The sequence below is a fragment of the Pollachius pollachius genome, assembly GCF_949987615.1.
Source record: "Pollachius pollachius genome assembly, chromosome: 13".
Lineage (NCBI taxonomy): Eukaryota > Metazoa > Chordata > Actinopteri > Gadiformes > Gadidae > Pollachius > Pollachius pollachius.
In genome coordinates, this window is record NC_136946.1 from 3,729,619 (window position 1) to 3,741,620 (window position 12,002).

The 12,002-nt window shown below is 47.9% G+C and overlaps 2 protein-coding genes across 4 annotated transcripts in view; both read left to right on the forward strand.

Annotated features, from left to right (window-relative positions):
- Positions 1-12,002, forward strand: part of LOC307085091 (exostosin-1b-like) — a gene marked incomplete at its 5' end in the record, with an annotated part of 412,390 nt that overhangs the window by 231,455 nt on the left and 168,933 nt on the right. The gene's annotated exons all lie outside the window — the stretch shown is intronic.
- The window catches only part of LOC307084501 (sterile alpha motif domain-containing protein 12-like), an 88,653-nt gene that overhangs the window by 22,807 nt on the left and 53,844 nt on the right, over positions 1-12,002 (forward strand). For all 3 annotated transcript variants that reach the window (XM_079748907.1, XM_079748906.1, XM_079748908.1), the window contains exon 3: positions 614-743. In XM_079748907.1, the coding sequence (XP_079605033.1) occupies positions 614-743 (130 nt within the window). The remainder of the gene's footprint in view (positions 1-613; positions 744-12,002) is intronic.

The window sequence follows — 12,002 nt, forward strand, 5'->3', positions numbered from 1 at the left end:
CGCGGCTGTACCGAACTGCAGGGGTGACAGCTCGAACCATACCAACGCTATCCAATAGGAACAGAGGGAAAGGGCTCGGCAGGGGGGCGTTTTAAACAGTGTGTTGGTGTTGAAAACAACTGGCATGAACATGAGTGGCCTGATAGGGGAGTCTAACGCCCCGGCGGGATTCGATTCAGAGGTCGTATTTGTGTCGCTGGAGTTTTTCTTTCATACTTTGGTCCCTTTTATGGACGGTGAAGATTCAGATTCCCCTCGGAGCGAGACAACTAACCCTATCTGCTTCCGACGAGCTGGAACTGGAGTGGGAGGAGGAGGAGGAGGAGGAGAGGGAGGGAGTGGGAGGAGGAGGAGGAGAGGGAGAGAGTTGGAGGAGGAGGAGGAGGAGGAGGGATTGGGAGGAGGAGGAGAGGGAGAGAGTTGGAGGAGGAGGAGGAGGAGAGGGTTAGGCAATATTGTAAAGCACTTTGAGTGGCAACTGGTTAGAAAAGCGCAACATAAGTGCATTCCATTTACCGTTATCTGACTCTGAAGTTTCTGCGTCCCGCCTCACTCTGTGTGTGTGTGTCTGTGTGTTTGTGTGTGTGTGTGTGTGTGGTGTTGTGGTCTGCAGTCGGGCTTCGTGAAGCTCTCCAAGCCGGTGGCGCTGTGGACCCAGCAGGACGTGTGCAAGTGGCTGAAGAAGCACTGTCCCATACAGCACCAGATCTACAACGACTCCTTCAGGCAGCACGACATCACAGGTGGGCCCTGGTACACAGAAACCCCGCGCTGCATTACCTCCTCACACTCCTGCTGCGCCTCCTCCTGCTCCTACTACTGCTCATGCTCCCTCCCTCTCCTCCTCCTCCTCCTCCTCCTCCTCCTCACTCTCCCTCCCTCTCCTCCTCCTCTTCCTCTTCATCCTCCTCCTCCTCACACTCCCTCCCTCTCCTCCTCCTTCCTCTCCCTCTCCTCCTCCTCTTCCTCCCTTCCTCTCCTCCTCACACCCCCTCCCTCTCCTCCCCCCTCTCCCTCTCCTCCCCCCTCTCCCTCTCCTCCTCCTCCCTCCTCCTCCTCCTTCGCCTCCTCACACTCCCTCCCTCTCCTCCCCCCTCTCCTCCTCCTCCCTCCTCCTCCTCCTCCTCACACTCCCTTCCTCTCCTCCTCTCCTCCCCCTCCTCCCCCTGACCGGTAAAGGAGATGTGAATATTAAACGCTTGTCTGTTGAATGAAAAATGCGTGTGTGCTGTATGTTGTGTTACATTCACATTACTATTCATTCATTAAGTGACCTACAGTGATTCATTTATTTATATTAACAACTCATAAGTAATCAATGGCGGGGGAGAGAGGTTGGGAGAGGGAAAGAGAGAAAGAGAAAAGATGGAATACTGTATGCATTTTAAGTCAGACATAGCGACAAAATAACCGAGCCTGCAGATAAAAATAGGAACATCATAACCGTCGTATACATTGTGGTTCAAACCCAGAACTGTGAAGCCCACAACTGTCTTGTTTGCTCCCTCCCTCCCTCCCTCCCTCCCTCCCTCCATCTCTTTCCGCCTCACCTCACTCTCCTCTTCACCTCTCTCTCTCCCTCTCTTTCCTCCTCACCTACATCCCATTCCTCTTCCCATCCCTCCCTCCCTCCCTCCCTCCCTCCCTCCCTCTCTTTCCTCCTCACCTTCCTTTCCTCCTCAGCTCCCTCCCTCCCTCCCTCCCTCCCTCCCTCCCTCTTTCCTCCTCACCCTTCTTTCCTCCTCAGCTCCTTCCCTCCCTCCCTCCCGTCCTCCCCCTCCCCTCTCTCACCCCCTCCCCTTCAATCAGGTGCTCTGAGGACTCACCTCAAGGCAAACACCCCTCCCAGCCTCCCCCCTTCCCCCCTCCCCCTCCCCCCCACCCCCAAAGAGGCGTGACACCACTTCCACCCACCGTCGCTAATTCCTCCGCGTTAGCTTGCGACGCGCAGCATGAGCGACCGCGTTAATATGTTTACTCGCTGCCTCACCGATGACCTCGCTGAGACACGCTCCGGTGCCCTAACAGCATAATAGCTCATTCCGGAGGTATTACCCAGGATGCACTTTGGTGTGTGTGTGTGTGTGTGTGTGTTTGCTTGCTGGTGTGTGTGCAGGGAAGCAAAAGGTTAGCATTGTTAGCATGCTCCATTGAGTGGCAGTGATATAGCATACTAATGCTTCACCGTGCATATTATTTACGATTTTCTGCTCTCTGTAACGACAAAGATTGACAATTAGACACTTGGCATCAATTTGTGTTTAAACGTACAGAGCTGGAAGGAATGAGGCACCGATTTGCTTTGTTGAGAGAGCATTAGATGGGTTTGGTGTATTATGTACACACATTTATTTATCAGGTTTGGTGAAAATAAATGTCCTTAGATTTGATAATCACAGCCATCCTTCCGTCTCTGAACTCTGTGATGCATCTTCAACGTATGTAATGGAACTTATGTTCTGTGAAGCCGGAGACGAATGAAAACCGAAGTAATGAATGAATAATTAATAGTTCAATCATTCATAAGAAATGTGATAGAAACCCCACGCTGAAGTCAAGATAAAAACAGATCGACGGCTTTAATGCATCTTTAACTTGACTTTGAAAAAAATATGTTCTGTACATCGTCCTTATTTGCCGTTCAATTAATTAAGCAATAAGCTCTTCTTTTAATGATGTATAAACTTAACGACCCAAATCATATCTCTGTTTTGATCCTATTCCCTGTGTGTTGTTCAGAGTGTAACACGTCACCAAAGAGTTAATTAAACCAAAGTAGATGTACTAACGAATGCACATTTAAACATTACACACAAGCACATGCACGCGCACAAACATGAACACACACACACACACACACACATGCAAGTGCGCACGCATGCAGACACAATTAGCCACGCACAAGCTTAGTGACACACACACACTCTGACACACACACTCTGACACACACACACACACACTCTGACACACACACCCTGACACACACACACACACACACAAACACACACACACTCTGACACACAAACTGACATACACCCTGACACACACACACACACACACACTCAGCCCCACACATAACCACCTCCTTAGCAGCCCAATTAACCGATAATGACAAGCCCAAAACATGCACGTAATTTTCGTTTGTCTCCGCATCAAAAACATTAATTAACAGAATCCAATTAAATCAGGCCAAGCCGCGGCGATTGGGCGCACAACACAATTAGCATCCCAATCAATCTTTGTCATAGAAATATCCTGCCAGATATATCGTCTGTTGCTTTGCTCCGCGTGTGATTAGAATAAACCAGGGGGGGGGGGACGACGAGGGAATGAATCGCGCCCACTGCCATCAGCAGGAAGTGGCAACACGCTGTGAATGTATGCACAATCACAGCCCAGGCTCTTCCAGTTCGTTCCGCTCTCGCTCCTCGCACAGCGCACGAGCGCCCTAGAGGACGCTTGCGTTGGAGCGCGCCGCGGCTGCGTGTGTGCGGCTGCATATTCCTGCCGTGTTTGTAGTCAATCAGGCTTGTTTGTTTGCCTCACCGCTGATGTAAATGATTTTAGTCTATACTATTTCTGATGACCCGTTTCAACCTAACCACAGTTATGAATGGTTTCTTCACCACATAATGGACAACACCATATAAGGTTTTAATCATAAGTTAAAGACTACAAACATGGCCACTTTGCCATTTCCGTTCAAGCCAAGACAGACCAAAGGTTTACCTGGGTAAATTAGAACATGTAGGCGTGGCCTATTTACCGTTCCGCCCACTCCCAATATAACTGTTTGCTTACCTGTGTTCAGCAGATGCTTCACGAACCACCTCCAGACAGCGAGCCTGTTTACCTTGCGTCTCTGTTAGCATAAACCACGTTGTTGAACATTTACCACTCTCCGAGTCATACCTAGCACGAGACCACCATACCACAAAGGATTGTCGTGTTCTTGAAGAAAGTAGTTTAATCCGAGTCACTTTTAACTCACTTTATTTGTTAAAGTATTTCGGTATTGTAACTATGAAGCAAAAGGAGGGAATTGTATGTCACACGCGGGGAGAGAGATACCGCAGAGCTATCTTACTGTTCTCTTTGGCGCTCTTTGGCTCCGGCTTCCTCACCTGTCTAAAGGTGCTGCCATCTGTGGCTGGAGTAGTTATTGCAGCTTATATGTTGGTCATGCTCCCCTTGTGGCTATGTGGGGGCAGCTTATGTGCTTAAAATACGTAACAGGATCGAATTAGTTTAACATCACCGCGTGGGCGGGCGGCCGGCCTGGTGGATTATGTTTTTACCTTTTGTGTTTTAATCACGAGCTGGGTGCCTATACCTTAAAACTGGTTTGTCTTTCTGCTATTACTGTCATGGATGCATTAGATAGTTGCATTGTTATTCCCAGGCCTTAGGGGGCGCTCTACGGCACCTGTTAACTGTAACTTGTAACATTGTCCCGGTGTTTGTAAATCCAGAGTTAAAGTGGATATCAACGTCTCGATCTGTGTTCTTGTGTCACTCCATTCCTAAGAAGTTATCCTTTTGTAATATAACGAACATTAGATACATTGGCGACGAGGGTGGGATGTAACAATTACCTCCGTCGGTCTCTGCTAGTCGCGGGTCCAGCGGGGTTGGACCCGCGACTGGCGCCGTCACCTCCGCCAAAGAGGTCAGCGTTCCTCCGCCTCTCTGCTCCGTCACTCTGCCAATACACCGACCGCAGGACGCACCACCCCCAGAGGCGTGGTCCCCCAGGGACCTCGCAAACTCTGAGGAACTTTCATATCCGTTTTAGGGATGAACAAAGTGTTTATCTTTCTGTCAACGGCACCACCCACACCGGCTCCTCCTCGCTCCGTCAGCCATCATCCATCATCACCCGCTCCGTCACCACCACCAGCAACACCACCACCCCAATTACCAGTACCTCTGTGTTCTACATCAGCACCACCACACCCCCACCCTCCATCAACACTATCGCCACCGACCCATCCGTCATCACCACCACCGCCTCCACCTCAAGCACCACCTCCTCCTCCAGCACCAACCCCGCCACTGTCTTCTCCTCCACCCCCACCACCTCAACCAACCCCACGACCAGTGCTTCCTCCACCACCACCGCCATCACTTCCACCACCAGGACCACCTCCACCACTTTCTTCTCCTCGCCTCCACCACCCTCCTCTCCCCCGCCCCCAAACCCCACGTTCGCCCAGCTCCCCCACAGAGCTCCACTTCACCACAGAGCAGCCATTATAAAACCATTAGGGCGTATTAGTCCATAATTAGATATTAGACGTAATCCCGTGTAATAACGGCGTGAGGCTGTGTTAACTGCCGGGGGGTTGGGGGGAGGAAGGGGCGCCAACCGTATGCTAGCAAGGTACACATCCAGCGCCCCCATACGCGTCGTTAGCGGAGGAGCTAGGGAGTCACGCCCGATCGATGGGAGGGGGGGGAGGAGTGAGAGACAGATAAGGGAGAGAAAGGCCAGGCGACAATTTAATTATATCCTCTCCATCGGGTGCTCGGTCAAAGAGCAGACCCCGACCATGGCCAATCAGAAGCCTCGCTCCAGGCACACACAGATGAGGTCGAGATAGCTAGCTAGGCCGGTGCTTTGTGCTCGAGCATGTAGCCTCGAGCTATGTTCACACCTGACAACACGAATATAGGAATAATCACCCGTTGTGGATTGAATAAATGTTTTTTTTTTCTGTTTTTAGATCCATCCCACTGTGGAGAACTCTGAGTTTTATGTGTTTGTCAACGTTTTTACACTACTACTACTTACTTATTAGTCAATACTAAAGAGTTATTTAGCAACTGCTGTTATCCAAAGCAACTAACGGTGGATTACCTTACATTAGCGTACATTGAGGGACGTTTAAGGGGTGAGAGAGTCCTCCTCAAGGACCTACAGGTTTGGTAACGCTGTGGAAATTTTGTTTCAATCCCAGAAACATTCAGTTGGAAGCTAAACACCCCTAGCGACACCCCCCCCCCCCCCCCCCCCCTAAACATAATCTACTGTACATTATGTACAATACACTGAGATTTGTGTGTGGGGGAAGCTAGCTAGAAATCTATGTAACTGATACTCTAATACAACTAATAATACTCCTTCTCTCACCCTCACTATCCATCTAGCAGGACTGCTCTCACTGCACAAAGCAGTGAATGGATGAAAGCTTCACCGGGCTAACAGCACCCGGCCTGATGTACGATGTTATAAGGCTGTAAATTATGAATAGGCTGTAATAGTAGCAGGCGTCCTGCACTGTTTATATCCTGTCAGGATGTTTTAAAGAGGTTTTTCTACATCATCTGGCTCGCAGACTCTAATGAAGCCCAATAGAGCAGGTCTCTGTGGCCACATGTTTTAAAGAAGAGTGGAATAAATACTTAATAACCCGTCCTCTTACCTATCCGAATGCTGGCTAAGCTGGGAAAACGTGTGTGTGTGTGTGTGTGTGTGTGCGTGAGTGTGTGTGTGTGTGGTTCGTCTATGTGTGTGTGTGTGTGTTTGGTTAGTGTATCTGTGTGTGTGTGTGTGTGCGTGTGTGTGTGTGCGAGCGTGCAAGGTCATGAATGTGGATGAATCTGCCTCCACACTGCTCATTAATCTAATTCCTACGAGCTGTGTGTGTGTGTGTTTATTCCTGTGTGTTTGTGTGTGTGTGCGCCTTTGTACATGAATCCCCAATTTCATTTGGCGAGTGCTTTCAAATTGATGCAGTGCATGGCACTGCCTGCAGATCATAATGCAATATTATTCTGCCATTGTATTCTGTTTCCCTCGGCCTTCATCTCCCCCTCCCTCTCGCCCACTTCCTCATTCAAATACTACACAGGGTGGAAGGGGAGAGGGAGGGAAATGGGAAATGGAGGGAGGTTGAGAGAGAGAGAGGTTGAGAGAGAGAGAGGTTGAGAGAGAGAGCGAGGTTGGGAGAGAGAAGTTGAGAGGGAGGGGTGGAACGAGGGAGACGCAGAGAGAGAGGGAGGTGGAGGGAGAGAGGGAATGCGAGGGAGGTGGAATGAGGGAGCGGTAGAGAGAGAGGGAGGGGAAAATCGGGAGAGAGAGGGGTAGAGAGAGAGGGAGGTGGAATGAGGTCGAGTGAAAGAGAGAGGGAGGTGGTACGAGGGAGAGCGATAGAGTTTGAATGTGGGAAGTGGAACAAGCGAGAGAGGTAGAGTGAGCGATCGAAGGAAAATCGCCGCTTATAAAGCATATCCTTAAAGCGTAGCCAAGCGCACCCCCTATTGGCCGAACCGGGGTTATTGCTGCTGCTATTTACCATTGGCTTTAGAAACGGGCCAATGATGTCACCGTCAGCACGCCCCACCAACTTCAGCCAAGCAGACACTAAACAACACTAAACAACACTTAACAACACTAAATACCGCTAATAGAACGAGACGGCACAAACGGCCGACATGCTAGTTCTCCTCAGCGTCGACGTCAGACTCTTCCAGGAATACCCGGCCTCCATCCCCCCCCCCCCCCTTTTACGCACACAGATCCCAGGCCGGTATAATCAATAGCAGATTACACTGATCGGAGCCACACATCTTTACTCAAAGCACAGTTAAATCATCCACCAGAGTGCTGCTCTAACCTTGGGGGAAAGCTGGTTTCGTGGATCATCACACCAGGATCCATCTTACTGGGTCGCTGGTTATTCGCTTGGTTTGGACCAATCGGCGTCCAAAGTAACCACCTGATCTATGTGATACGTGATGGACACATGATTCATCCAATCCCTCGCCCAGTAACTTTTGAAAGTGCCTCCCCTTTCAAGGGATGACCACTGTGGTTTGGACCAATCAGCATCCTTTTAGGAACCATCTGATCTATGTGATACGTGATTGACAGAGGGTTCATCAAATCACCTGCCTAGTATCTTTTGAAAGAGTCTGCCCTTTCAAGGTTACCCGGCGCGTCAGGTAATCGTTGTCAGCAAGCCAATTTCAAAACCCGCCAGTTAGTGACGTCACAAGGTGTTGTGGATGATGGATGGTTCCCCCTACCAGCCGGGCCCGATGGTACAGTCCAGTGGGTGTGTGTCAGGTGGGTCAGCCCATCTTGGTGGTCAACAGGTGGGGTTGTTGGAGCTGTGAAGTGGTGGATGTGTTAAAGACGTTCTAGAGCTTGATTAAGTGCACATGTTGCTCATGTTTCAGAATCATAAACTGTGACAGAGAAAAATTTGAAGAATAATTTTTTATTTGAGTGAGTGCATGCAGTTATTGGAGATGTATAGTTCTGGACAGCACTGGAAATGAAAATGCTGTTGCCATGACGATCTGTGTCCTGTTTCATGATGAAGTGAGAAGAAGAGCGGTGGTCAATATTTATAGATCCATGTAGATCCAAGTTGCACGTCGTTCGTCTCTCTCTCTCTCTCTCTCTCTCTCTCTCTCTCTCTCTCTCTCCCCCCTTCCCTCTCTCTCTCTCTCCCTCTCTCTCTCTCTCTCTCCCCCCTTCCCTCTGTCTCTCTCTCTCTCTCTCTCTCTCTCCCCCCTTCCCTCTCTCTCTCTCTCTCTCTCCCCCCCCCTTCCCTCTCTCTCTCTCTCTCTCTCTCTCTCTCTCCTCTCTCTCTCTCTCTCTCTCTCTCTCTCTCTCTCTCTCTCCCCCCTTCCCTCTGTCTCTCTCTCTCTCTCTCTCTCTCTCCCCCCTTCCCTCTCTCTCTCTCTCTCTCCCTCTCCCTCTCTATCTCTCTATCTCTATCTCTCTCTCAAATTCAAAGTGCTTTATTAGCATGACTGTTTGAATACAGTATTACCAAAGCAATATTTAAGTTACACAAGAATAATTGTTCTCTCTCTCTCTCTCTCTCTCTCTCTCTCCCCTGTCTCTCTCTCTTTCTGTCTCTCCCTCTCTCCCATCCCATTCCATTGCATAGCTGCTCTTCTCCACCAAGACTAATAATCTCCACCACCCAGGTTTTAGTGTCCCCCCCTCCCTCTTTTCGTCTCACTATCTGGGCGCCCTGGCGACCACAGCTAACTCCGCAGCGTTTCCATAACGACCGCTTCCGGAGCCATTGCTAACCCATTGGGAGAGTATTAAGTGTGTTGTACCCTGCTGTTTGACCTAAACTGCCGGCGCCGAAGTGGTGCTTTTTGCGTTCGGCCGTCGGCAAGTTGGTGCCAACGCAGTCAGCGGTACGGTGAACACTTAGCGGTGCCCGGCTCCTGTTTAAACCGGTTCCTGCTGTGCTGCGTTGAGATGGCAAACTGCCCGCCCCGCTACTCTAGGCTCCGAAACAAGCTAATGGGCCCAAACATTGACCAAAGTGCATTATGGGTGGTGGAGGTTTAAAGAGGGGGTGAGGAGGAGGGCATTTCAGGAGGGCTTTTATGGGCCATTTGGAAATTAAAGTTTAATCTGAAACGATCTGAGTAACAACTGTAGTGTCTCTCGTGATCTCTGTTAAGGGCCGGAGTCTCTTTGCTCAAGATATGAGAGAGAGAGAGAGAGAGAGAGAGAGAGAGAGAGAGAGAGAGAGACTGAGAGAGACTGAGAGAGACTGAGGGGGAAGGGAATTGAAAACGGAGGAAGTCATGTGAAGATCATAATTTCTAATCGGCGTTTCATAACACCGTCGTACAGGGCTATATTTACAAAGCTATCATTATCATGGTTATAATGAAGGTAATGATATAATTGTTGTTTATGGTATTTATATCACACAACGATAACCCAATGATACCCAGCCTTTTTAGCTGTAGTTGAAGTATTCCAGTATTATCGCTACTAGAAGTGTCAGCGGTAAATACTACCTTGACAAAATTGAATATAGAAATAAAGTGACAACCACACTATCTGACCCCTACTATGATTTATTTGACTCAAGGTGTTTGACGAAGCTGAAAATTTTTAACTTTGAAACCCAAGTATGAAGTCTACCTGTAGGCAGTGTTGGGAAAGTTCACTTTCTACGTGAACTAGTTCAAAGTTCAGTTCACAAATTTTAAAATGAACTAGTTCCGTTAAACGTTCATAATTCAAAATTTTGAACTAAGTTCACAGTTCCAAAAAATGAACTAGTTCATAGTTCTTTTTTTCAATATGTTGCTGTGAGCTATTCGTTTTTTCCGGTATTTTGAACATTGAGCCCACTTTGTGGTTTGTCTAGGATGAAATAGAGTGGTTGAATCAAGTATCGTAGCGAAATACAGTTTCTATCGTGTTTTATTGCACATTTTGTAAATCCCATTGATTTCTGTTGGAAGACTCATTGCTCGTTGGCCGGAAACGGAAAGGGGGTGTGTTCACGTTTGGTTGTAGTGTTTTCGCTCGGTTCTAGCCCTACTGATGAGACGGACAACCGAGCGAAAAGACTACAACCAAACGTGAACAGCCCCCCTTTCCGTTTCCGGCCAACAAGCAATGATTCTATGAGGTATTCTAGTCCGCTGAGCTTTGAGCCAGAGAGCTAACGTTATGGATATACATATTTGTAGTTCGAAATTCGTCTCAGCCTTTATACCACAGATACTCTAGGGTATATAGCATATAACCGCATTGTCTGATTACAGTTGAATTCATTTTCCACAATTTAACAGCTCTCGTTTTGAAGAATAATCACCGCGCCATTCGTTTCAATGGGAATCGCACCGGTCTATACTTTCAAAATAAAGTGTACATATTTATAATTTGAAATTCGTCCCAGCCTTTATACGACAGATACTATAGGGTCTATAGCATATAACCGCTTTTTCTGATTACAGTTTAATGTAACAGTAAGCTGGCAACACCGCAACTGCAAATTAACCATACGGAGATTACCATGGCAACCGGTCAAACAACACGGTGATCTGCGCGCGCATCCGCCGTGTTGATAAACAAATAACCCCCATATTGAATGAAGTTAAACCGAGTGAGGGTGCCGTTCACAGACACCAGAATGAACGAGTTCACAGTAACGTTCATCAGGCAGTAATACAGTGCGTTCAGTTCGCCCAAAATATGAACGAGTTCATGAACTATCGTTCAATGAACGCGTTCAGGCACAACACTGCCTGTAGGTTTCCTTTAAGCAATATGCTCTAACCCCTACCTTCTCATTAATATATGTGTAATAAATAACCACTATAGGTAGCAACTAAGAAACATAAATAGTAGAAGAGCAGTGAAGTCAAGTTTATTTTATCCGTATACAGCCCTTATCACATCTGTTTGTCTGAAAGGGCCGTTTGTTGGGTATATTGTGTGTCTACGACTTTGTGGAGTACTCCCAATCCTGGAATAGCATGCGAAGTTCAAGGTGTTGCCATGGCAACCCTTTATTCGGTTGGAACGTCTTCAAGATGGCCGCCGTGCTCCCCAAGGCGAGCCCAGAAGCTTCCGTCGCCCCTGCAGTCAGAGAGGAAACCAAGGAACACATGCAGCTTATTTTAAAGCTTTTGTGTTCTTTGTGTTCGGTGTTACCGTAGTTCAATCGTTATTATAATAATACACTTTGTTTGTACCGCATCTTTAAAGACTCTTATCGCAACTTTTGAAGACTAAAAGTTCACAAAGCGTTGCCGATGCAGAATGAAAAAGTGGAACAAGATGTAGCTACGAGTTATGGTGAACTCTTGGTGGAGAAACTCGAGGCCATACATACACAACATGCACATGTCGCAGAGAAATGGTTAAGATATAGTTAAATCGTGTGTTTGTACTAATTCCCTCACGTGGTACAGTATCAGTCTTCATCACTAATTAATTAATAATAAAAAAGTGTTATCTATCGATCTATCTATGATGGTCATTGGTCTTATTTCTGAAGCTTATCGTTAAAAACTCAAACTTCTAATGATTCTGTACACGAATCCCTTCATATCTATCGAGTTCCATAGTAATGTTTTCATCACGGGATTAAATCAGGGATATGTGGGTCAGAGACAAACCACTGCTGGTAACGACTCAGTGTTCACGAGGAACGCAGTCTGAGTGGACTGAGTGGCAGTCGGTTCTGTTATCTCATTGATACGTGACTGTTCCCCTT